The 26,519-nt window shown below is 48.2% G+C and overlaps 5 protein-coding genes across 8 annotated transcripts; 3 read left to right on the forward strand and 2 right to left on the reverse strand.

The window, feature by feature from the left end:
- On the reverse strand, positions 1-2,917 carry LOC108026553 (sodium/potassium-transporting ATPase subunit alpha). Of its 4 annotated transcripts, none has more exons than XM_050887892.1 (6): positions 2,722-2,917; positions 1,093-2,667; positions 948-1,039; positions 676-850; positions 374-607; positions 1-315 (listed from the first exon to the last, which is right to left on the reverse strand). In XM_050887892.1, exons 1-6 carry the CDS (start codon positions 2,902-2,904, stop codon positions 115-117), a joined length of 2,460 nt encoding a protein of 819 aa, XP_050743849.1. In that variant the 5' UTR covers positions 2,905-2,917; the 3' UTR covers positions 1-114. The 4 variants fall into 4 exon arrangements, with proteins under 4 accessions (XP_050743849.1, XP_016952993.1, XP_050743850.1 ...); XM_017097504.3 differs by having other exon boundaries at positions 64-315; positions 374-612; XM_050887893.1 differs by having other exon boundaries at positions 174-607.
- A 253-nt stretch (positions 2,918-3,170) lies between these two features.
- Positions 3,171-4,163, reverse strand: LOC108026554 (sodium/potassium-transporting ATPase subunit alpha). The gene is made up of 2 exons (XM_017097505.3): positions 3,922-4,163; positions 3,171-3,861 (listed from the first exon to the last, which is right to left on the reverse strand). Exons 1-2 carry the CDS (start codon positions 4,108-4,110, stop codon positions 3,289-3,291), a joined length of 762 nt encoding a protein of 253 aa, XP_016952994.1. The 5' UTR covers positions 4,111-4,163; the 3' UTR covers positions 3,171-3,288.
- Positions 4,164-7,488: 3,325 nt separating this feature from the next.
- LOC108026818 (5-oxoprolinase) lies at positions 7,489-12,277 on the forward strand. Its single transcript, XM_017097984.3, has 6 exons — positions 7,489-7,980; positions 8,038-8,350; positions 8,879-9,641; positions 9,716-10,731; positions 10,797-11,997; positions 12,053-12,277. The coding sequence occupies exons 1-6, from the start codon at positions 7,536-7,538 to the stop codon at positions 12,203-12,205; spliced, it is 3,891 nt and encodes a 1,296-aa protein (XP_016953473.1). The 5' UTR covers positions 7,489-7,535; the 3' UTR covers positions 12,206-12,277.
- Positions 12,278-12,627: 350 nt separating this feature from the next.
- LOC108026740 (small subunit processome component 20 homolog) lies at positions 12,628-21,684 on the forward strand. The gene is made up of 6 exons (XM_017097860.2): positions 12,628-12,815; positions 12,877-15,241; positions 15,301-18,159; positions 18,221-20,082; positions 20,145-20,780; positions 20,840-21,684. The coding sequence occupies exons 1-6, from the start codon at positions 12,771-12,773 to the stop codon at positions 21,272-21,274; spliced, it is 8,202 nt and encodes a 2,733-aa protein (XP_016953349.1). The 5' UTR covers positions 12,628-12,770; the 3' UTR covers positions 21,275-21,684.
- A 1,969-nt stretch (positions 21,685-23,653) lies between these two features.
- Positions 23,654-26,153, forward strand: LOC108026512 (phenoloxidase 3-like). The gene is made up of 4 exons (XM_017097458.2): positions 23,654-24,708; positions 24,769-24,864; positions 25,013-25,756; positions 25,817-26,153. The coding sequence occupies exons 1-4, from the start codon at positions 23,725-23,727 to the stop codon at positions 26,027-26,029; spliced, it is 2,037 nt and encodes a 678-aa protein (XP_016952947.1). The 5' UTR covers positions 23,654-23,724; the 3' UTR covers positions 26,030-26,153.
- Positions 26,154-26,519: the final 366 nt, after the last annotated feature.

The following is a 26,519-nucleotide window of genomic DNA, read 5'->3' on the forward strand; positions in this document are numbered from 1 at the left end:
ACTATCATTAAATCTGAATACCTAATTAAATATAAATCCGTACAGTAGATGTACTTAACCCATTTAAAACCCAAAATATCATGATAACATGAAGTATTTACATGCCAATCACAATCAGGATCTAAGACACATATCTGATTGATGATATTTGAATATATAAAATTTCTCTGCGTGCTTGAATCTTTTCCAGCTCAATACAAAGTTGCCAGCTCGAGCCAGCTGTCGGGGAAAAGGCGGAGAAAGTATCTGCGGGCGCTTTCGAGGAAGACCAGCAGAGCCACGAACGGACAGATGGTCCACAGGAAGTGGCCAAAGCTGAAACAGTGAAGAACCCATGTCATAGTGCGGAGCTCAGGCTGCCGGAAACACCCACTCTAGTTCGTTGGTTGCATCCTGCCGCAGGCAAACAGCGGAGTCCAGGAGGCACATTACCACGGCGAGGCAAATCAAATAGGCGACCGCCAGACTCAGCCGCCAGTTGTCGAAGCCGTGGGTCAGCAGATTGGCACGTCCCGTCTTGGTCAACACCAGGTTGGTGCACTGCATCGTGACGAGGCTCATCAGACAGAGGGAGGACACCTGGCACTCCAGCTGCTGGCGAGCTTCGCTGCTCTGCGAGGAAATCGAAGTTGGGCAGATTGCCGGGATACACACTATATATGGAGTTATGCCTACCCATTCCTGACCGTAAGAGTCGGTGATGTCGTGGGTCATATCGTCGTGCCACGAGATGTGCACACCCACCAATGTCCTGGGCAGGAATCCCCTGTCAGCCATGAACACGAAGTAGGTCATGAAAACAGCGGCAGCTTCGATGGTTCCCACAAGGATGTGGGACACAAACAGTAATCTGGAAGACATATTTTGGCAAAGCACGAGAATGTGAACCAAATATTAGGGAAATATTTGCATATGTCTCATATATTTCATCTTTAAAGAGCATGTACCGACTATTTAGGAGGAAGTCATCGTAGACCTTGGGCACCTGCAGCATCAGCTTCTCCTCAGGGGGCTCATAAATTAGGGCCATCGCAGGTAGCTGTGGGAGAATTCGGCCATTTATAAGGTCACCTTTCATGAGACCCCACTTACCAAGTTCACCAGGAAGGCGAGAATGAGCTCGTCCATGATGTGGATGTGAAAGGGAATGTGGAACAAGAAGAAGGTGGAGTACACCAGTAGGTTGGTCGTGTTGGTGGCCAGGCAATAGGCCAGGGCCTTCTTCAGGTTCTCGAACAGCAGCCGACTGTCGCCCACAACACTGACCAGGGTGGCGAACGAGCTGTCCAGCAGGATGAGATCGGCACTGGCCTCGCACATGACCGCACATCCGTACTTGGCCACGCCCACATGGCCGCTCCTCATGGCGGGAGTGTCGTGGAGCGTTCCCCCGACGACGGAGACCACTGCTCCCAGCCGGCGACAGGCATCCACGATCCAGTGGAGCTGCTCCGTGCTCGTCCCGGCACACACCAAGTCCCGCTGAGCAAGGAGCAGCTGCTCGATGTGCCAACGCTGGTGATGGGGCTTCTCTTCGTTGTACTTCGTCATGTCCACTATTTCCGTGGTGCCAGAGAGACGTCTGTACCGGGTCAGTATAGGATCCCACGGTGCCGAAAGGATACCCACGTCCATGGCCAGAGCCTTGGCCAGGTTTCGTTTACGCCGGGTGACCAGGATCAACTTGATGCCCGCCGTCCTGCAGCGAGCCACTGCCTTGGGAATGGTGCTCCTGGGCGGATTGTAAGTGGCAATCATGCCCAGAAACCTCAGCGAGTAGGTATCCACCGCCAAGTAGTCCCGATACTTGTACTCCCCACCCTCCACGCCGGTGTTGGTGTTGGCCTGGGAGAAGCGGCGGAACTCCAGCTCATTGCTCAACTCCTTGTAGGCAAAGGCACGGACATGGCGACCTGCCTCCAGCAGCCCATCCGCCAAGCTGAGGATGATCTCCTGTAGCTGGTCGTCCAGCGGCAGTTCCTCGTCCCGAATGGCGAAGGTTGAGCACCGACGGATCACCACGTGGCAGTGGCCCTTCATCAGAAGGATGAGCTTCAGCTGGCCCTCCGCATCGCGAGTCCGGTGCACCGTCACCTGGACCTTGTCCGCACTGGAGTAGTGCTTGTTGGCCACCTTCTCGTGGTCGCGGCGTAGCTGATCGATGTTCGGCAGGATCATCAGACCGAACTTGAGCAGGGCGATGTCCAGGATGTTGCCGTACATGTCCTTCTGCATCTTGGGCACCCCTATGTTGCCCGGACAGATGACAGCATCGTTGCACAGCACAGAGGCACGGATCAGCTCAATGAATCGGGGTCCCTGAGCATTTACATCCAGATCATCGACGCCCAGCAGCCCCATATCCACAAAGATCTCCGACACTCGCATGCGCCGCTTGGTCATTGTGCCGACCAAGTCGGTGACTATAACCGTGGTGAGGCCCACCGTGGTGGCGCCCTGAAGGTTCCTCACGTGGCACTGCTTCCTCCTCAATTCCTTTTTCGTCCTCCTCATGCCCCAATAAAGGATGATGGGCAGACAGATGGGAGTCAGGGCCACCAGAAGTGAGAGATTGACTTCATAGACAATTTCTCCACGCAGAAATCCCGTAGTGATGAGCAGCAGGAAAAACAAGACTACAACCACCAGGAGGGTGTAGTAAGCCATCTGGAGGGTTACAGGGGTGAGATAGATCTTTCTTGGGCTCACTGGAATACCCACTTGCTTCTGGTGTCTCTCCGCACGACTCAGAGGTCGCTCCTTGAAGCTGAGTGCCGTCATCGCCCCAACATCGGTGTTCCTTCCACAGGCTATGGCCACCCCAAAGCCGTAGCCCTTGGTCGCATGGCTGCAAGCGAATCCCACATTGCTGGAACCCCATTTCGTCAAAGGTCTGGAACTCATGATAAGAATCAATGAATTGTAGAAGTGTCACTTAGGCAACAGCTATCTCTGATCTCTTAAATTGATCAAAAGATAACAAAATCTATAATGGCAATAAAGTCTCGTACTCCAGTTGGAATGCTTAACAAAAAAATATATCTTCCTTCCCACTTTTGAAGAACTTTAAAATGTTCCAATCCAATGCGGAATAAACTGCGAAGCCTTACAGATAAAAGCCAAATAAAACTAAAAGAAAACACAATTTGATAACATAGGTACTTTAAGTGTATGTTTCCTATTAATTTTATTATAATGCCTTTCCTCGTTTAGTTGTTATATAATAAATAAGTAGAAATTCAAGAACTCCAAATTTAGTTAAAGAGGAGACTCCAACAGAACACAAGCTTAGGCGTCCTTTATGTACTCAACTCGGGAGTACCGCTGGCGTCCCTCGTTCGCCAGAGGAGTGATTTGCACAGGTTTCGAATGTCCTGTCAGCGCCACGTTGTTGAGCTCCAGGCCCGAGGAGCTGAAGAACCGCAAATCGGCAGGAAGCCGCTGACCATAGCTGATGGGCACCACGTCGCCGACTACCACGTCCTGGGTGAGAACTACCTCCTTTTCCCCGTCCCGTATCACCGTGCAGTACATGGGCATCAGCTCATCGAAGGCCACGACCATTTCCTCGTGGTCATCGCCCTGAAGATGGAGCACGATTCCTGCGAGAAAGAAGAAAACGAGCAGCACTATGCCCGCCACCAGAAACTCCGGATCCACTTGGCCATGGATCGTCGAGTTAATTTCAAATATGTAGTATACGGCAAAGCAGGCGATGGAGCACAGGAGTACGACGATGCCCAAAACGCTGAAGCAGTTCTTCACGAACTTCCAGAAGCCCACGTCCTGCTTGAGGGGAAGTGGCAGGACGTTCTTCCCGTTCCGGACCAGCTTCTGCCCCGCCGCCACGGAGGTCAGACCCTGCGTGGAGGGTTCCGCTGTGATGTCATCTTAGTACAATCGCGATTCTGCGTATCTCACCTGGGAGACATTCGTCTCCAATCTGGCGCAGAGCTCGTGAAACGGCCAGATGTGCAGATACGGGCCGTAGTACTCCAACCACAATTCGTTCTCCGTCTGGAGCACTGCCTCCGCCACCTTTTCCTCCCTCCGGCTGCGGCAGCACTTCCAACTCCCACATTTCGAGATCTTTTTCAGCCAGAGCACCATGCCGACGGAAAACTCCAGGCAATTTGTGGAGCCGTGTTTTCGGCGTGTAGAACTGGCGAAAATGGCTCGTAAAAATGCTATCAATGTGCCCACATAAACCAGCCAGCTACTCCCACTGTCACTGCAGTCCCTCGCTCGGTCCGGGGTCCGGGTCACGGGTATTAGGGGTCATATCGCTGCCGGGAAACGGAGAAACAATCTCAACTGTTCCGCTGGGAGTCGCCATCGAAATCGCAAATCGACTCGAATTGATACGCCCCTTTCTCCGGCCTCCCTTCTCCGGAGCAAACAATAGCGCCCAAAGGCCGATGCCGTGATATTGACACTGACTTGCCGGCATGTTCCACACGCCGTACTTACAAGCGGGGGAATGCGCTCTTTATGGCCTCGTTTAATAAGTCATCAAATTTCATTGCTGCCAAGTAAGGAACAGATAAAACATGCATTTGCATATATTTATGGTTTGCGGGGGCCATCATTGAAGGCAGAGTTTGATCGTTTGCTCTCAATGAGATCGAATTGGATACAAACTATACTGGCGCATGATATGTGGCATAATTGGCAGTCATTGGTTACTTGAGGTGAGGATAAAAAGGTTTATATTTCAGGCAGGTTCATTTGAAATGCAGTTAGAATTGAGTTCAGTTCGCAATGTATACTGAACTGTAGGCTTTAAGAAATGTACCTGAGCTCCAATTTCTAGAACCTGAATGCTTAAGCCCAACTTATTGTGTTTTTTAGCTGTCGAGATATCAGCACTAATACGAACAGACAGATGGATGGAGCATCAGACACATCACTTGGCTAGAACTGAATGTCTGTCTGACGTACAATTACTTTAAAAGATATGAGTAAGTAAATTAAAATTCCAGAGTTCATGAAGTTCATAGCAAAATTCCAAATTCAAAAATTTATAGCAAACTGTCTGGTGATCGAAATTCTTCGAATTATACTATCTGCAAAATGATTATTATTTATACATCCGGGGTTCAAGGAGGACTCAAGATGGTATGAGGTGTCACTATCAGCTAAATATGTGTTATTCAAAACAACCGGTGTTCCAGCTATAAAAGCAGCTCCCCAAACTCGGATCCCCAGCAGTACAAGCCGCACCATTGGTCTGGTCTTGTCAAGTGTTTCCAAGTTTAGATCACTGAAAAGTTCTACGTCCACGGCCTTAAAATGGTTTGTTACGCATCCTATATTCTGTGCGCATTCCTTGTGTGGTGTATGTATGGAGCTCACGCAGAAATTTGGGATTCTTACTTAGCAGGAGAACTTGCTGACATTAAAGAATCGATTAGAGTTCTAAACTCTGGAGTCGAAAACACTTAAGTCAAATATTCCTCCGAATTTCGAAAAAATCGGGAACCGATTCTTTTACATAGAAACACATAGAAGACAGAATTGGTTCGCAGCAGCGAACACATGCCGGAGAATGGGAGGACATCTGGCGAATATCCGGGATCAGGAGGAGATGAATGCTATCGCAAAGAAAATTTCGGGAGATGTCTTTTGGGTGGACATCACGGACCTGGCCAAGGAAGGAGAGCACATATCCTCACTTACCGGAGAAAGACCTACCTTTTTTAATTGGAAGAGTGGCGAGCCGGCGCCCATCAACGAGCACTGTGTTAACTTATATCGTAAAGAAATGTGCGATGCCAATTGTATGGTAGAATTTCATTTTATTTGCCAAGCGCTTGATGTCAGTTTTTAAACAAGAAAAAACGCTTTAGTCGATTGCCTCGACTATCAGATACCCGTTACTAAGCTTGAAGGAGAAAAATAAAAATGAAGATATTTAAGCAGTAAATAAATATTCTAAAGCGCCACCTACCGGCTATTTTGTTATATGTTATGTGGGCGGCAGACAGTTTTAAGCGTTTTAGCCGTTTGGGGGCGTTAGAGTGGGCAAAAATGAGACAAATACGTTTTAGCAAAAAAAAATTTTCTAGCATGACAATTGTGGCCGCCCAGTTTTGGGCTGTTAGTGGGCATTAGAGCGAGCGTGGCACATTTTTTTTGGGTATTGAACTATAGGTAGGTATGGAAGAGACATATACATTTCAGTTAAAATTGTTGTTCTATCGTAAAAACTGTAGGCGCTACAGATTTTCGCGGGTTTTGGGCGTTAAAGTGGTGTTGGCACCGCGCTGAAACAAACTTGCGCTGCGCAGGGCCCCAGGAATCTGCATGCCAAGTCAGACGGTTCAAGCCTTTATAGTTTCCGAGATCTCAGCGTTCATACGGACAGACAGACAGACGGACATGGCTAGATCGACTCGGCTAGTGATCCTGATCAAGAATATATATACTTTATGGGGTCGTTAACGCTTCCTTCTACCTGTTACCTACCTACTAGTATACCCTTTTACTCTACGAGTAACGGGTATAAATATGGGAGACATCGATATGTGCATAGCTTATATATATTAAATCCATTATATATTTTAAATCTTTGATATTTTTTATACTGCTCACTAATAATAATAGTTGAAATTGTATCATGTACAACAAAACTGGTGGTAGCTTAGGAATAAAACAAGTAAGGAAGTTAACTTCGGCAAGCCGAATTTTGTATACCCTTGCAGTTATAAAAAATAATCAATAATTTGAATTCGAACTTCTTAAACAAGATAACATGTCAAAAAGCCCCAAATTTATAATTTTCCCACCAATTTTTCGATCCTTCCTATGACAGCTAAGTGATATAGACGTCCGATTTTAATAAAATTTAATTCGAAATTCAAACCGAATAAAAAATGTTATTTCAAAGCGTAGGAGGTTATATGTTAAAAAACACCAAGATATAATTTTTCCATATTATTTTACCACTAATTTTCCGATTTTTCCTATGGGAGCTATATGATATAGTCGTCCGATTTTGATAAAATTTAATTCAAAATTCAGAACTAACTAAAAAATTAGTGGTAAAATAATAATGAAAAATTATATCTTCGGTGTTTTTTAGCTTATAACCTCCTACGATTGGAAATCAATTTTTTATTTGGCTTTGACCTTCGAATTAAATTTTATCAAAATCAGACGACTACATAATATAGGAACGATCGAAAAATTAATAGGAGAACATGAAATAAAAATTATATCTTTCGTGTTTCTTAACATATAACCTTATGATTTTTACATTATGATATTTTTTAGGACGTTTTGAAAGATTCTGTCCGAGCCCAATAAAAATGAGAGCTACCAAAATCCCTGCTATATTTTCGAGTGCTCTCTGGAATTCTCTCTCGTATTCTTAGTCAGCTGATCGCGACCGAGAAAGCTTTGGCGAGCTTTTGCGAGAGGAGATAGGCATATGCACCACGACATCGACCACCTGTATATATACGGCATGTGGCACTGGCTGCCCGCTCAGTCTTACTTTTCCACTCCCTTCGGAACTCAAAACAGGTAACACAATGTCGGGCAACAAGTACTGCTTCGCTATCGACCGCGGAGGCACTTTCACGGACGTACTGTGCATCTGTCCCGGCGGCAAAGTGCGCACCATGAAGCTGCTCTCCGAGGACCCGGAGAGGTACAGCGACGCCCCCCGCGAGGGCATCCGCCGGATCCTGAAGGAGGAGACGGGTGAGGACTTGGCAGCCAGTGGCTTGGTCGACACCTCGAAGATTGGCTGGGTCCGCATGGGCACCACCGTGGCCACCAATGCCCTGCTGGAGCGCAAGGGAGACCCAGTGGCTCTGGTGGTGAACAGTGGCTTCCGCGACCTGCTCTACATCGGCAACCAGGCCAGACCGAAGATCTTCGAACTCAACATACGCAAGCCAGCGAATCTTTACAAATCCGTAGTCGAGGTGGACTGCCGCATAGTTCCAGAGCAGGCGGATCGCTGCGAGCTGGGTTAGTATAGAGTCAACATCTGTCCAACCTCGATTGCTATATCGAATATCAACGCAGATCACAGCTGGAAGGTGCTGGAGGGCGTGGCCGGCACCAAGTATCTGGAGGTGAGACCCGTTGACGAGGTGGCGGTACGTCAGGCCCTCTCAGTCACCCGGGAGCAGGGTATCTCCTCGGTCTCCGTGGTCTTGGCCCACAGCTATGCCTGTCCGGAGCACGAACTCCGGGTGGGGGCTATCGCCCGGGAGCTGGGCTTCAGCCATGTGACGCTATCCCACCAGGCAATGCCCATGTGCAGGGTCGTGGCTCGAGGATACACGGCCTGTGCGGAGGCCTACCTGACTCCCCATGTGGACCGCTACCTGGCCAGGTGAGTGCATCTAATCTCTGGTGTGTAAATTAGCCAGGTGACACAGCTCTCTTCGGGCCCAAACATGTTTTTTAGAGTGTCACCATAAAGATAAGCTTGTAGTCACACTGGAAGCAAAATAAAACCAAAGCTCGGAGAGGGTTACGTAAAGTAAACAAATCTAGAATAAAAGCGATCTAGAATGCAGCTTATAAGAGCGGCTCGACGCATTGATACCCATTAATGGCATAGAAAATTACAGAATTATTAAGATCCACTTTGAAATGATTATAAAGAATGACATCAAAATAGTTAAAGCGTTAAAGGTATATTTGTATATACATTTTATGGGGTTTCGTACACCTATCTTATCGCCATACTCCCAAGTTCCCCAAGATCTGGAGGGTATAAAATCAAAAGAACGCTCTCAGGGACTGCGCTGTCATTATACAGTGGCGGCTTAAATAATGGGATCACCACCATATCTCCGTACCATATTCTTTATTTATAGTAAAAACTCCATTCTAATGATGCATTCTCAAATCCTAGTTTCAAATCCGGCTTTGACAAGCAGCTGGAGGGCGTGGATGTGCTCTTCATGCAGTCGGATGGAGGTCTGACCAATATGGAGAACTTCCGAGGGGCGCGAGCCATCCTTTCAGGACCTGCAGGAGGCGTTGTGGGGTACGCTCTGACGGGAGCCCGGGAAACTGATCTGCCCCTTATCGGTTTCGACATGGGCGGCACCTCGACCGATGTGTCCCGCTATGCCGGGACCTATGAGCACGTCATCGAGAGCACCACCGCGGGGGTTACCATCCAGGCTCCTCAGCTGGACATCAATACCGTGGCTGCGGGCGGTGGATCTCGGCTCTTCTTCCGCTCTGGCATTTTTGTGGTGGGTCCCGAGTCAGCAGGATCTCACCCGGGACCGGCGTGCTACAAGAAGGGAGGTCCACTGACGGTCACGGATGCCAACCTTATACTGGGACGCATTCTGCCGCAATTCTTCCCCAAGATCTTTGGTCCCAAGGAGAACGAACCGCTGGATCATGAGATCGCCAGGAGTAAATTCGTGGAGTTGCAGACGGAGATCAATAAATACCTGAAAGCCTCTGGCGACAACCGAGTTCTGAGTGTTGAGGACGTGGCTCTCGGTTTTATTCGAGTGGCCAACGAAACCATGTGCCGTCCGATTCGTGCGTTGACCCAATCCCGAGGACTGGACACAGCCAACCATGTGCTCTCTTGCTTTGGAGGAGCCGGTGGTCAGCATGCCTGCGCCATTGCGCGCAATCTGGGGATTGCCAAGGTGGGTAAAGATTTTTGATTGGGATTATAACTATGAACTTAAATTTGGAATATGAAAACGAATTCTCTTCCCAGGTTGTGGTCCACAAGTACGCTGGAATACTGTCTGCCTATGGAATGGCTCTGGCCGACGTGGTCCAGGAGGTCCAGGAACCAAATGGCCTGGAGTTCAGTGATGCGAATGCCCAGCAGCTGAAGGAGCGATTAGATGCCCTGTCCCAGCAGTGTCACGACAAGTTAGCTGATCAGGGATTCAAGCGGATCGAACTGGAGCCCTTCCTTCACCTACGCTACGAGGGCACCGATGGCGCCCTAATGGTGGCCCCGACAACTGGAAAGCAGTCCTCCGCTTCGAATCCGTTGTTGGCGGCCTACGGGGACTTCCATGCCACCTTCCTGGATCGCTATCGCACAGAGTTTGGATTCGTATTGCAAAATAGACGCATTATTGTGGACGACATTCGCATTCGAGGATTGGGCAAGAACGAGACACCACCTGAGCCCAAGATTCAGGGTGCTTCCGAAGTGACACCGCCAGCGGAGCCTAATACCCGGTGTCGTCTCTACTTCGATGAAGGTGGCTTTGATGCTCCGATTTACCTGACCAAGAACCTCCTGGCCGGACACAAGATCGCCGGACCCGCTGTCCTCATTGATCAGCTCTCGACCATCGTCGTGGAACCGGAGTGTGGTGTCCAAGTTACCCCATTCGGAGACCTCATTATGGACGTGAAGACGGGCGGCAAACATGGCATCAACGCGGACCTGGATCCAGTGCATCTGAGCATCTTCAGCCACCGTTTCATGAGCATCGCCGAGCAAATGGGCAGGGTGCTCCAACGCACTTCGATTTCCACCAACATCAAGGAGCGCCTGGACTTTTCCTGTGCCCTTTTTGGACCCGATGGCGGCCTGGTCAGCAATGCCCCCCACATTCCCGTTCACCTGGGCGCCATGCAGGAGACCGTCCAGTATCAGTTGAGGGTGCGTGGGAAGACCTTGAAGAACGGCGATGTCATCCTGGCCAACCATCCCTCTGCAGGGGGATCTCACTTGCCCGATTTGACGGTCATTACTCCAGTTTTTTATGAGTGAGTAAAAGTTATTTAATTATAGAATTATTTAGCATTATTACGAATTTAACTTAACTCTCCAGGAACCACCCTCGACCCGTTTTCTTTGTGGCCTCCCGTGGTCACCATGCTGATATCGGTGGCATAACTCCGGGATCCATGCCCCCGCACTCCACCTCGCTGGCCCAGGAGGGCGCTGCCTTCAAGTCATTCCTGATCGTAGAGAATGGGCTTTTCCAGGAGCAGCAGATCATCCAGCAGCTGACCACGCCTACGGCCGCAAAGGGGGCTGTGGGCACTCGCAACCTGAGCGACAACCTGTCGGATCTGAAGGCCCAGATCGCAGCCAACCACAAGGGCATCCAGCTGGTGGCGGAGCTGATCGATAGCTATGGCTTGGACGTGGTGCAGGCCTACATGTCGCACATTCAGAAGAACGCCGAGTTGGCCGTTCGCGATATGCTGCGCCAGATTGGTCGGGATACGCTGGAGCGCACGGGATCCACGGTGCTGGCGGCGAAGGAGTTCATGGACGACGGCTCGCCCATCGCCCTCAAGGTGACCATCGACGCAGAGCAGGGATCTGCATTGTGCGATTTCACTGGTTCGGGAGTGGAAGTGTGGGGCAACTGCAATGCCCCCAGGGCAATCACCTTGTCCGCCCTTATCTACTGCCTGCGCTGCATGGTGGGCCATGATGTTCCCCTCAACCAGGGCTGCCTGGCCCCTATCCAGGTGATTATTCCGAAAAACTCCATTCTTGATCCCTCTGAGGGAGCCGCCGTGGTAGGTGGCAACGTGCAGACATCGCAGCGCATCGTGGACACGGTGCTGAAGGCTTTCGGAGTGTGCGCCGCCTCGCAGGGATGCATGAACAACATTACCATCGGGGACGAGACCTGGGGATACTATGAGACCGTGGCCGGAGGAGCAGGCGCTGGCCCCGGCTGGCATGGAGCCGGTGGAGTGCACACCCACATGACGAACACCCGCATCACTGACCCGGAAATCCTGGAGCTGCGCTATCCCATGATCTTGAAGAGATTCTGCCTGCGCACCGATGGCTCCGGCGGAAGAGGGCAGTTCAACGGAGGCGAGGGCGTGGAGCGGGATCTGCTTTTCCGCAAACCTGTAACCCTGTCCGTTCTGACGGAGCGACGAACCCTTCAGCCCTACGGTCTCGCTGGCGGCGAGTCGGGCAAGAGTGGACGCAATCTGGTGGTCAAGCGGGATGGTCGAGTAATCGCTTTGGCAGGCAAGACCTGCATCGACGTGGAAGCCGGAGTATGTATTTTTGTGCTATAAATTAGGGCTTCGGATATTAAATGTTCTTTTTCAGGACACTTTTGCCATGAAAACTCCAGGCGGTGGCGGGTATGGACCGATTGAAGACTTTTCTAAAACCGGAGATGGCTTGAGCCAGGAAAACATTAAGCGTTACGCAGAGCGCGGCACTGTTTTCAATTACCTCCAGTCCCAGGAATCCGCATAAAAATTGTATTTTGTTTTTCCATGTGCCATATTAAATAAAATGCTTTAATGTTCTGTGTGTCGATCACAAAAATGTTTAAATTCATTTGTAAATGGGTGGGTACAATTAAAACATTTTCTGCAAAATATACAGATGAAAAAGGTAACTTAAATTTTGTATTGTACGTATTGTATTGTATTTATATATAAAATAATATAATATATAAATAAAATGAAATATATAAAAAAAAATATAAATAAAAATAAATATATTATATTATATTATTTACAAAATAAATATAAATATAATAAAAATAAAACACCTAGCTAAGAATTGATAAGCCATTTGAATAGCGCGCCGTAGTATAAAAGATAACGGCTATCGTGGTGGCTATCGATAACTTCTCACGAACATATGTTTTCTGTCTGTGCAATAGCCGACAGTCAATCGATACTTGTGCGTAAATATGTTTTGCACGTGTTGCATTTGAAAAGAAAAGGGTCCGTAAACAAAAGTGCTTTTTCTGTCAGTTAAAGCGGCAAAGGTCAAATGAAGTGAATGGTAAGAAAGTGAGAAAGACAGCAACATGGCAGCCCTAGCGGAAAAAACGAAGGACACCAATACATTTCGAGTGAGTGTCCCCAGAAGTCTCACGTTTTTGGAGCCCTGTCTCACAGAATTTTCTCCCGCAGTTCAAATCTTTCGGGGATCGGGTGAACGAGATCGACCTGCGGCACTTGGCTCTCTACCACATCGGCCACCGGAACGAGGAGCTCGACGAGGAGGAGAACTCCACCTACTTCCAGCAGACGCTCCAGAAATGGAACGTTCTCAATCTCACTGAGGAGTACAACTACTTCAGCAAGCGATGCCGCAAAATAGTGACCCTGCCGCAGCTGCTGCACCAGAAGGACTTTGTGGTGGACCTGCTGCTCGAGCGTTTGGCCACTGCCACAAATCTGTCCCAGCAGCCGCTGCTCGATCTGCTTTACGTCCTGGCCAGGGATCTCCGCGAGGAGTTCTATCCGTACTTCCAGCGCGTCCTGGACCGTCTGATCTGCCTGCTGAACACCCAGGATGCGGAGCAGCTGGAGTGGACCCTTATCTGTCTGGCGCACCTGTTCAAAACCCTCAAGCCGTATTTAAAGCGCAACATTGGTGTGGTCTTCAATGCCATTCTACCACTCCTTGATGAACAGCACTATGCCGAGCATGTGACCAACTTCGCGGTGGAATGCTTTGCATACATAGCCCGCGATGTGCGGGATTTCCCACGCTTCCTGGCTTATGTGCTGCAGACTGTTCTGCGGGAGCAGGTGGAGAGTGTTCATGGCTGCGGACGACTTATCTACGAAATACTGCGTGGCGTCAATGGGCAGTTGCACAACTCGGCGGCTGAGATCTTTGCCCATGTCCTGGAGGTGCTCGTCAACAAGGCTTCGGCTCACACAAAAGCCCAGACAGAACTCTTGGGCGATATTGTGGAGTATGCGTTGGGACTGTTGCTCAACTTCTTGCGCTCAGACCAAAGCAACGTCCTTTGGAAGTCACTCTGTTCGGCTGCCAGCAGTGACGGTGCCGATGTTCAAAGGCTGATTGATTTAATGCTTCCCCTGGTCACCCACAAGGACGGACGCTATGTCACCGAGCTGCCGCTGGTTGTTGCCACACTGCTGAAGTTAATGGAGCTGAAAGTGGAGCCACTGCAGCCGTTGACAACCTTGGTCACCAGTCTTCTTAACGCTCAGCACACTCAGCTTACCCAACTGGATGCCAGTCGCTTACTGCAAAAACTTCTGACCATAAGCCGAGCACAAGTATCCGTGTATGAAGACGCCATTCTGCAACTCCTGGACTATCCGCAATTCGAGATTTTGGTTCTGCCCAATGTCGTTGGATACTACGAGGAGCAAAGGCAAGCAGGAGCGCTGGAGCTCCTTGCGCGCATCGTTCAGCACAAGCGACCGCTGCAAGTGGACGGCAACTCACTCACCCAATGGGTAGCATACCCAATCCAGCTAAAGCAAAAGGAGACTATTAAAGTCGTGGAACAAGAGCTGCTGAGGTTAGACGTGAGCAAAGAGGACCATCTGCTTCTCCTCGTTCTGGCTCCTCACTTGAGAGGATTCAGCAAGCAGCCTTTGGAGCAAAAGCTGCAGTCAGTTATTGAGAAGTTTGTAAAGAGCAACGAAACGGATTTCACATTGCTTCTCTTGTTACTTCAAACTCATGCCTTGCTCAAGTTTAGTTTACCCAAGCTCCTGCGATCTATGATTAATACATTTCTTGTGCCTGAACTGGAGAAGGACCTTCGGGCCCTAGCTTGCCTACAGATTGTTCTTCTTGAAACCCCTAAAAACGAGCTTTCCGCTACCGAAGAATTATTGTCTGGTATTGGGAATCTCTTGGGCCATCCCGTTTCACAATACAGGCGCATAGCTGCTCACTGCTTGGATGTGATAAACTCCACACACAAACCCAATCCGTACTCCCACTTTTATGCCGCCGCATGCATCGAACCCACTGTGCACAACTACCGCGAGCTCCTCCTCCAGCTGCAGCAATTGGAACCGGCGTCTGCTCAGTTTAAGCAGTTCTCCCAGTTGGCACATTTCAAGGAGCACGCAGTAAGCTTATTGCTTGGCCTGCTCTACATCAACTTCAAGTTTGTGTGGGCGCCGGTTCAACAGCTACTGGCTGCATATGCCAAAACTGTGACAGCGGATGAGTTCTGGAAGCTGTTTAAGGCCAAGTTGGTGGAAACCGTCGACTGCATAGATTACAAAAAGGATGCAACAACATTGCAAATGCCTTTTAAAAGGGACTACCAGTCGCCGACACTGACCATGCTTCTTTCGTTGGTTAGCGACCAACAACTGACTCTTCATCAAGCGCTCAACTACCGCCAGCTCCTTTGGCAAAGCCTGCCCAAGTTGGGCACTCTTGCCGAGGTGAAGAATGCAGATTTAGTGCGACTGTTTTTGCAATTTTTAGAACAGGAATATCGCGCCCAGTTAGAGAAATCCGAGCACACTTGGAATGTGAACGATACCGCAGGTATATTATTTGCAAATAATGGCCAAAAACCAATTTAAAACACATACATTACATTTTAGGTGCTGAATTCGATGCCGAGGACGATGATGAAAATGAAACAAAGCCCGAACCCCGGGGTCGGCAAAAGAGGAGAACTCAAAATTCCCACACCAAGTCTATACTGCAAACGCTTCAGTTGAAGCTCGCCTGCTTTGTGTCGCAGCCAAATCCTAAGGCTCTGCATCGGCAGGCGGAGATGCACGATTTCTATTTGGAGCTTCTAGCCGGTCCCAATGCCCAGTTGCAACAATTGGCGCTGGACTGCCTGGCGGCCTACAAGCAGCCTCCAGCTCTGGTGCAGCAGAAAGCGCAGCTCTCGGCTCTTATTGATGAAGAAAAATTCAAGACTACCCTCAGTGGCTTTGAGCTGGCCAACATTTCCGCTCAGCAGAGATCGGAACTGATGCCCTTTATGCTCCGTGTGCTTTACGGCAAAATGCTGACCAAAGGTGTGCAAAAACAATTGACTGCTCAGCTGCGTAAAACGCTGATTCTACGATTCCTGGGCCAACTGGAGGAGTCAGAAATCATGGACTTTCTGAAAATGGCGTTCGGAAGGTTTACTGCCTACACCGACAAACCAGTGAACGAAGTGGCTAAGTTTGTTCAAGAAAGCTATGATCCGTCAGCGGTGATCGCAGCCAAGCAGTTGCAGAGGATCGTGAATCTTCTCGAACTCATTCGCAAGGAGTTTGCCGGCAGGCTGACGACTGACTTTCAAAGCTACGTTCTAAAACTACTTCTTCTCGTGGGCAGCGTCGCCCAGGAAGTAATCAACGGAGAGGGCAAACTATTAGCTGCCTACAAAAATGTGAAGCACTCCGGCCTGCAGACACTGGTTAACTATTTCGGTCAGCTGGTGGACATGGAAGATCTGTGGCAGGAGCCCGAGATGAATGCAATTTGTGAGGTCTATCTTTGGCCGGGTATTGCTCGCCTCTCGCAGGACTCCATACACACGCCTACCCCCATGCTCAAGTTACTTCTCCTATGGGGCGGAGAGCCCCGCTATCAAAAATGGCTAAACAGAAGTCCTCCTGCCGATAAACTTCCCATAATGCACCACCTAATGGCTCTCTTACTTAACGACAAGGCCAAGTCCAACGTCAAGCGTTCGCTTCTACAGATGGTGGAACAGCTCTTGGAATCGGCCTCCACTGAGGAGTACGGTGCCGAGGTTTTGCCTATTGTGCATCCACACATTCCAGCCATTCTTCAACAGCTGCAGAACAGTTGGCGGCACAAGAAGGCCGGCAGACAGACGCTTGATAAGCGGGAACTCAACATACTAACCCTAATAACGTCGCATGTGGAGGAGCCAGATACTTGTGAACTGCTACTACAGGTGCTTCTGCCCATATTCACCAAACAGTCCGCTTCAGGGGGTCCGGAGACAGTGGTTCAGCTAGTCACCACGTTGGCCAATCTTTTGAAACGTGTGCCAAGACCGCAAGACTATGTTCGTCAGCTGGCTCCGCTCTTCGAGCAGGTTAGTGTGTTGCCTGCAAGGAAGTTACTTTGCGAAATCTTGTCTGACATGGCGAAAAGACTGCACAAAGAGGCGAAACAAAACGTCGAGCTATCCTCCACTGCCGCATCATTGCGGGAGTGGGTAAGGATTGTGCTACTCCTAAATGCCTGGGACAAGAGATGGCTGGAGCAGCCGGACTATGACAAACGTCTCGAGGCTCTTTCAGAGCTCAAGCAGCTGGTGGAGAAAAAGGACAAGAAGATTGACTTGCAGCTCGGAGTCCTGGTGGTCTACAACTGCTTTTATATGCTGCGACACGATTCGGATCTCGGCATGAGAGTTAACATAGGGGAACTGCTGAAGCCAATGCTTCCCTTGGTTACTCTGCAACTGGAAGTAAAGGAGGATGTGCATTTCTGGCTGGAAGATACGCTCCTGCCCTTAATACAACGCTGTATGCGAGATGAGAAGCACGAGCATGCCAGGGGCGAGGCCATCGGCTTACTGGGCGAACTTGCTCGTCAATGTCCGGCTGCACACGAGATCTTAAAGGACCTCTCGCCGCTGACGGATAAACACGACCTGGAGGTGGACTTTTTTGAAAACATGCTTCATCTGCAAACCCAACGACACGGTCGCGCCCTGCAGCGTCTTGTAAATATATCCGGAGGCAGTTGGCGGCAGGCTCCGCCCTGCGCCCGTACTCTCACCCAGTTTCTCCTTCCGCTGGCTACCCGCTATCTGTTGAGCGAAAAACACTCGGGCAAGCACACTCTAGTAGATGCCGCCATTGAGTCAGTGGGGGTGATGAGTGAGTTCCTCCCCTGGACCCAATACCATGCTGTTCTCCGATACTACCTCCAAAAACTAAGACATGCCCAGGGGCAGCAGAAGCAGTGTGTGCGACTCGTGGTTCGGATCCTCGATGGGTTTCATTTTGACTTGACACAGGCGCAAACGGATCTTGCTGCCCTCGCCAAGCTCAAGGAAACACTGATCGAGGAAGTGGAAGCGAAGAAACCTGCTGAGGAGTCGCAAGAAAATAAGACGGAAGAGGGTGCTGATGATGATGCCGAAGAGAAACCCTTGAAAAAAGAGGACGATCAGTCTGACTTTATCGAATTCGATGAGGAGGAGGCGACTGAACCAGTAAAAAAACAACAGCGCATTCAACTGCTAGCTCCTAACGCTGCTAAAAAGGTCATGGCCACCATTACGACAGTTTTGCTGCCAACGCTCAACCGGTCCATCACCGAAAAAACCAACTACGACACCAAACACAAGGTGAACCGCCGACGCCTGAGCTACGAACGTGAGGAAGAGGAGATCCAGCGAGTGCCCATTGCTTTGGCCATGGTTAAACTTTTGCAGAAGCTTCCATTGGAACTATTGGACAACAGTCTGCCTGGTAAGTAAAAGCTAACATCGCGAACAAATAACATCACTATTAATTAATTGCTTTTCTTCAGGAATCTTCATGAAGGTCTGCACCTTCCTGCGATCCCCTTTAAAATCCGTTCGAATGCTCACCAGGGACATCCTCAAGAAGATAATGATTACCCTCGGGGGCACCTATTTGGGCATGCTTTTGGAGCAGCTGCAATCGCTGCTCACACGTGGATTCCAGGTGCACGTTCTCTCTGTGACTCTCCATGGCGTTTTAGATGCACTGAAGGGTGACCTGAAGCCAGACCACATTGAAAAGTGCCTGCAGAACCTGCTAGATGTGGCTCTGAATGATATATTTGGCGATGTGAGCGCCGAAAAGGAGGTGGAAAAAATCGTGTCTCACACGCCGGAAGCCAAGCCGAGTGCGAAGAGCTACCTCACGCTCCACATAGCTGCCCGTCATATTCGAGACAACTGTTTGCTCGACCTGCTTCTGCCATTCAAGGAGCATTTGGCTAGATCGCACTCCCGTAAAGTCACGCAGAAGATTCAGGAGTGTTTTGCTAAAATCGTGGGCGGCCTGGTTGAGAACACCCACATCGCAAGGGAGAGCCTGCTGATTTTCATATACGGCACGATGTCAGAGAGCATTAGCGACCTTTTGCCAGGAACACAAAAACGTCAGCTCACAGAAAAAGAGCAGGCGCTAATGAGGAGAACTCGTCCTGATTGTCTGATCCTACAACCGGCGCCGGGAAGACGTAGTGTGGCCACCGGCAACAAGCAGGTGAAGTCGAACGCACAAGCCAATGCCCATATTCTGGTCGAATTTGGATTAGAGCTCCTCCATTTCGTGCTAAAGCGAAAGAAGCTAACCGATCTGGACTACCAACCCTTTCTGCATCCTTTGTTGCCACTTCTGAAGGATTCTTTGAGCAGCAATCACGCTAGGACCACAACTTATGCCCTGAAGTGCTACACGGCCATTTGGCTGGGGGAGTATGAGCTCTCCGAACTGAACACTGAGGCACTTCAGCCGGTGGTTGGACGTATGTTTGAGATCCTTAAGAACTTCTCAACTTTTGGAGCCACCCGGCAGGAGGAGAACGCTCAGCTGGTCAGAGCGAGCTTTAAAGCAGTAGTGGCCCTGCTGCGCAAATGCCAGGATTACAAACTCAGCGACGAGCAGATCGAGCAACTTTTGCTTCACATCGAACAGGAACTGCAGGAGGGCGAATGTAGCAGCCAGACCATGGTGTTCACTCTGCTGAAGGCTCTTGTCGGTCGAAAGGAAGACAGTCGCTCCCTGCACGATCTCATGAAGCGTCTGGGAGACCTATCCATCATCTCTCCCTCGGACTACGTGCGAGATGAGTGTCGTGGCATCCTGCTCATCTATATAATGGAATATACGCTGGGCAATAAGGTTGAGCAGATGGTCAAGTTCATGTCGGTGCAATTGTGCTACAGCCAGACCGCTGGGCGTCAGTCCGCCATCCAGTTCATGCACTCTATCATCAACAAGTTCCCCCAGCTGATGCTGGTCAAACAATCCGAGTTTCTATATCTTTCCCTGGGAACCCGTCTGGTAAACGACGAAGATCCATCGTGTCGACGCAATGTGGCCGGCGCCCTGGAAGCTCTTATCGGTCGCCTCACAAAACTGGAAAGGCAACCCCTGCTGGATCTGACGCTGCTGTTCTTCACTTCACCAAAATCCGGTCAAAAGCCAGGAGTCCGTGAAATGGCCGCAGCTCTTCTCTCGAGATTTGTCCAGGCGGAGAAGGCCGGCTTCGCAGAAAGATTACCTGTGGTACTGCCCATTCTCGTAAATGTTTTGACTTTGGGTGATGCTGAGGCGGGAGGTAGATTTGTGCGAGCTCCAGGACACCTGGCAGCAGAGGTGAATGAAACTGGACTGCATAACAAGAAAAAGCGAAAGGTAGTATGAGTTGTTAGCCTTGTGTGTCTGCATTTACCAATTAACCGTTTACTATTTTCTAGAAATTCGAAACTGTGCCCGATGAAGAACCACTACTGGGTAAAGACGACAACGAATCGCGGCTAGAGCACCAGCAGCGCAAAGCTGACCATCAGCTGATCCAATTACAATACTGTCTGCTCAAGATATTCGAGCATTGCGGGGAGTCTTTAATGTGTAATCCAGAACTTTCTGACACAATCGATGAGCTGGCTTACGGCACTCAGAGACTTTTGGCACACGACCATAACTGGGTTCGCTGCAATGCAGCCAAACTACTGACCCACATCCTGGCCCACTACGATTACACGATTGTCGGCCAACAGCTCTCCGGAGTTAAGAGAGAAAACGGCACTGAACAGACGCTGTACTTTATTTATGGACAGCCAGCGGAGGATATAAAGTCCCTGGTGTATGACCTGTGTGCTCAGTTCGTGCCAGGCGATACTGCGCAGGTGATGATCGATGAGCTTTCGAAGATCCTCTTGTACATTGGACACATGCTGAGGGATGTTCCATTTAGTTTAAAGCTGGAAAAGGATGCTGATGATGATGAGGAGCGAGAGCCGATCAACAAAATAAACCTCAACTGGCTAATGCGGAATATACGCTTCCTGATCAACAAAGAAGTGGCCAAGGCGCCTCACGACACCAGCATCGTATGTATAATATTTAAATCCAAAAATAATTTCTCAACCAATCTTCTGCCCACCGTTAGAGAACTGCTATGTTCACGCTTATAGAGGCCCTGTCAACGCTGCTGAGCGTGGAGTCCTTAACCAGATTGGCACCCTCTCTTCTCCAGGCCCTGGTTCGCGAAATGTCCGAGGAGGATCATAACGTTGATGCAGAACTGCGTCAGCAAGCCCTACGGGTGGGCAGCCGTCTGAGGAAGCGCATAGGAGCCGATGTCTATGACAAACTAAGGAATGCGGTGCAGACCAAGCTAATGGCTCGACGAGCCGAGCGTCGCAAGGTTGTGGCCCAGGAGAAGATTCATGATCCGGAACGGGCGGCCAAGCGAAAGGCTGGCGTGCAGGAGCGCAAGAAGGCAGCGAAGCGCCTAAAGGCGGCTGTTATCCGTGGCAAAGCTCCGGACCTTAAACAAAAACTAAAAAAGCGCAAGAGGAAAGCAGAAATAGACGGTTTTTAGTTAGTTAGACAGTTGTTTTTAAGCTAGGTTGTTTCTAAGTAGATCGCGAAGTTACCGAAAATTTTACCCTAATCAAAATTTGAAAAAATAAATCGAAAATTAACAACAAATTTAATCTTGTCTACGGAGGTAATCTTAAGTGTTAGGAAAAGAAAAGAGCAATATACAACGCCAATAAATCAATCAATACCTGGCTCCGTGGCGTAGTTAATTGTCAAATTTTTAATTTTTTTTGAATTTTTCTTCTTTATCAATATTTTCTGGGGCAACTGATGCAATGTTGCTGATCCTGGTGAGCCGGATGGAATTTGCGTAACAAATTCAAAGTCGATAATGGATCGTTTAAGGATCTTGCCTCCACCACATTCCAAACCATAGCATAGAATCTTTTGAATAATTCGCCTTCTGGAACTTGTTTCCGAATTAGGTGAACAATAAAACTGGAAAGACAACTTAATAGAAAAAAGAAAAGAAGTTAGCTTTGGCAAGACGAAGTTTGTATACCCTCGCAGTTATAAAAAATTATCAACTTAAGTAAGACCATGTTAAATTCTTAAGGATTGTTGCTGACTTCAGTGATATTACAAATAAATTTCTCTGACCGTTTCTTTGACAGCTATATGTTCGAGTCGTCCGATTTTTATTAAACTGATAATCCCAATGATATTACAAAAATTATAAGATAATATGTCAACAAACAAGGAAACTATAATTTGTTTCATATTATTTTCCCACCAATTTCCGATTCTAAGACAACTAAATGATACAGTCTTCCGATTTTGATAAAATTAAATTTGAAATTCACAACTAATTAAAAAAAATGTATTTCCAAGCGTTGGAAGTAATATTCTTTATATTATTTTCCAACCAATTTTCCGATCTTTCCTATGGACATTACATTCAAAATTCAAAACTAATTAAAAAATGTTATTTCCAAGCGTATGAGGTTATATGAGGTCATATAAAGCACCAAAGACATCATTTTTAAACATTTTCTTTACAGTTATATAATACTTTATGGGGTCGAAACAGCTTCTTCACTGCGTTGCAAACTTCTGACTGAAAGTAATATACCCTCTGCAAGGGTATATAAATCAACTATTTGATTTTCGAATATGTTTAAAATTTTTTGTTGAAAATGGAAATGGAATAAAAGGTGGACAAAATTGGACTGACGATGGACAAACTATTTCCTGTAGAAACTAATTCAATGCTGTTCCTGGTGAGCTAGATGGAAGTTGCGTAAGAAATTCCACGTCGTTAATGGCCTAGGAACCTGGATCTCTTTTAATCTCCCCTCACCGCATTCCAAGCCATTCCATAAAAATCTGTTGAAAAATGCCAATTTTTGGATTTTTTTCTTAGCTAGAAAACTGGAAAAACAACTTAATGAAAAAAGTCAACTATTGATTTTTGAAATGTTTAAGTTTTTGTTTTTAAAAGTGGAAATGGACTAAAAGATGGAAAAAATTGGACTGACGGTGGACAAACGATTCCCGTTTTTAATTTCAAAAATTGCAATTTACCGAACCTTTAAAGCTTTACATTGCCCTGAGTCGGTTTTGGTTTCCCTAGATTTCTGCAGGTCCGCCGTTGTGGCGAGCGTTGAGGCGACTACTAAAGCCTCGTTGCAAAGCTATAGAGAATGCTCAGCCTAGAAAAAGATCCATAGTGTTCAATATAGCTATGTACGGATTTCCTGGAAGCATATCTTTATCCGCCTCACACTCCTTTTTAGTGAGTAACGCCGATTCCGTCGAATATTTTTTCTTGTTTTTAATATAATAAGAGGAGCATATTAATTATTTATTTGTGCTGTACATCGTGACGCACAAACTAATGTCGTTGATAAGTAAATGCAAACACTTTCATAACTCCTCAGGGGTCAAATGGGTTTAAGGCTGCACACTGCAGTTATTTTTTAGGGTGGCCCAAATGCAAAATAAATTATATTTTTTGTTGGGACTTGTTTTTATTTAAGGGCATTTAAACAAATATAGTTTCCATTAGTTTTTCAAGCTGGACCTTTCAGCAGCAAAAAGAACAGGTATTCACATAATTTTTGCATTAATAATTCATATTCTATAAGACACTAAGTTCCTGAAGCAGCTCTTTTCACCAGAAAATGATTTTTATAACTCAATACAGCTTATTTTGTTTGATCCAATGCAATGGGGATCGTGTGAGATTTTCTGATTTGACCTTGCGGGGCACGCCCAACAATTTTGACTGACACGATGAATCAATGTTTTTTTAATTTTTATTTAAACTTGATAAAATATAAATTGTGGTTTTGAGCTGAAAGCTTGATAAGAAAGCTAATGCATTCTTGGGTATAAATAGTGCGCCTGTTTCGGTGCATAATCACAGTTGTGAAGCCCAACGCCTCAAGTAACATTCCCTACGTCCACCGCTTACCGAGAGGTCCTGCAAGAATCTGCTCCAAGAAAATGGCCGACAAGAAGAATCTGCTCCTGCTGTTCGACCATCCCACGGAGCCCGTGTTCATGGACAAGGGTGGCAACGGCACCGTGTTCCAAGTTCCCGACTCCTATGTGACCAAGCGCTACAACAAGATCTGCAAGGAGGTGCAGCAGCGAGTGTGCGGCGGGAGCGAGAAGCACGTCCCGGTGAAGGAGATCCCAATTCCAGATCTCAGTTACCCCATGTCCTTGGGCCGAGCCGAGCAGTTCTCGGTGTTCCTGAAGTCCCACACCGAGATGGCCGGGCACTTGATCGAGGTGTTTATTAACATGCCCACCGTGGACGACCTGCAAAGCGTGGCCGTGTATGCCAGGGATCGGGTTAATCCAGTGATGTTCAACTACGCATTGTCGGTGGCTCTGCTCCATCGGCCGGATACCAAGGACCTGAATCTGCCTGCTTTTTCGCAGGTCTTTCCGGATCGATTCATCGACTCGCAGATGTTTCGCCACATGCGCGAAGAATCATTCGTGATTGAGGGATCCGACCACCGGGATGCCATCGTGATACCCGTCAACTATACCGCCTCCGACCTCGACGTGGAGCACCGCCTGTGGTACTTTCGCGAGGACGTGGGCATCAACCTGCACCACTGGCACTGGCATCTAGTCTATCCCCACGAAGCCCCGATTCGCAGCATCGTGGACAAGGATCGGCGTGGCGAGCTGTTCTACTACATGCACCAGCAAATTATTGCCCGCTACAATGCCGAGCGGTTGAGCAACTATATGGCCCAGGTGCAGCCGTTCAACAACTTGGACGAGCCCATCACCGAGGGCTACTTTCCCAAGATGGACTCCACGGTGGCCAGCCGAGCCTATCCGCCCCGCTTCGACAACACCCGGCTGAGGGATGTGGAGCGGGTCGGTCAGATAAGAGTGTCGATCGACGAAATGAAGCGTTGGCGCGAACGCATCTATGAGGCCATCCACCAGGGCTACGTTTTGGACGTGAGTTCGGGCACTTGTCCCCTTAGTCCGGGAATTATCTATGTCTTTTACATATTTTAGGAGAATAACGAAAAGGTAGTCCTGGATGAAGTAAAGGGCATCGACATCCTGGGCAACATCATTGAGGCCTCCGATCTATCGATCAACAGGACGCTGGTAAGATATTCATATAAGATAGGGAAGGAATTTGTGATCTTTTAAGGGAGATAGCAATATTTAAAGTAGAAGAAGAAGCTTTTAGGAACTATAAATTTTGGCCTAAAATTGTTCACTTTATTTATGTTTTTGTTGCTTAAACCGGCAGTATGGTAACTTTCACAACAGCGGCCACAACTTGATCGCTTACGCCCACGACCCGACCAACAAGCATTTGGAAAAAGCAGGCGTAATGGGCGATGCGACCACCACCATGCGCGACCCAGTCTTTTACAAGTGGCACTCCTTTGTGGACAACCTGTTCCATGAGCACAAGCGGCGCCTGCCCCCATATAGCGCGGAAGACTTGGGATTCCCGGGCGTCCACGTCAAGAGCATCAATGTGCAGAGCCGAAATCAGACCAACAAGCTGACCACCTTCTGGCAGCAGTCCGATGTGGACATGTCCGGCGGCCTGGACTTCTCACCACGCGGCAAAGTCTCCGCTCGGTTCACCCATCTGCAGCACAGCGCATTCACCTACTTCATCGAGGTGGAGAACTCCGCAGGGGCCACGCGAAAGGGATTCGTTCGCCTCTTCCTGGCGCCCATGTTAGATGAACGTAGCGGGATCATGGAATTGGGGGAGCAGCGCCGCCTTATGGTGGAGCTGGACAAGTTTGTGATAACCATGCCTCCCGGATTGTCCACGCATTCCCGGAAGTCCGTGGACTCGAACGTAACTATCCCGTTCGAGCGCACTTTCCGCAACACGGCTAAAAACTCTTCCGACAATGAGATATTCGACTACTGCGGCTGCGGGTGGCCCCACCACATGCTGATACCTAAGGGTCGCCCTGAGGGTATGAAGTTCAAGCTGTTCGTCATGATCTCCAACTATGATGAGGATAGGGTAAGTGTTCTCGTCAGTTACCTCGGCCTTCACCTGACTTTCGCCCCTTACCTCCCCCAGGTTGAGCAGCCTTCTGAGTGCGCCTGCAGCGATGCCGCCTCATATTGCGGTCTTCGGGACAGTCTCTACCCGGATCGCAAGTCCATGGGCTATCCATTCGATCGCCTGCCCCGACAGGGTTCCAAGTTCTTGGAGAACTTCCTCACGCCCAACATGAGCACCGTGGATATTACTATCACCCATAAGAACTACACCGAAAGTCTTTCAGAGTAGACGTTAACTTATTTTTCTATATGCAAAGGTATATATTAATGAAGTATAAAACTAAATACTTCTTTGTTTAACAAATGTATAAATATATTACCGCACATTAATAAAAGCCATTTTGATTGCTTAATGATTTTGGTGAAAAATTTATAAGTGCACGGAAACCCACGTAGTGACGAAGCGCACCAGAAGAGTGTGCGAAGGCGACTTCTACATATACAGGAAGAAATAAAAATTCCAAGACTTCAAAAATAAATCAGATGCTCCCTTCAAAAGTTATACGTAAGAAAAGACTTTGGGGAACTTCAAAAAAAAAATTTAATTTTTTTTCAAACGCTGTTTTAAGGTTCTGCAAGTTCTAGACGATGTTAAACAGCCTAGTTTGACGGGAGAACAGAAATAAGAAATTTAAATTCGTAAACCAGTAACGAAATACTAGAGCTGCAGACTTGTGCTTTATGTCGTTAGAAAAGTATAATTTGAAATAAATTGTATG

This window comes from Drosophila biarmipes, chromosome 2R, assembly GCF_025231255.1.
Source record: "Drosophila biarmipes strain raj3 chromosome 2R, RU_DBia_V1.1, whole genome shotgun sequence".
NCBI lineage: Eukaryota > Metazoa > Arthropoda > Insecta > Diptera > Drosophilidae > Drosophila > Drosophila biarmipes.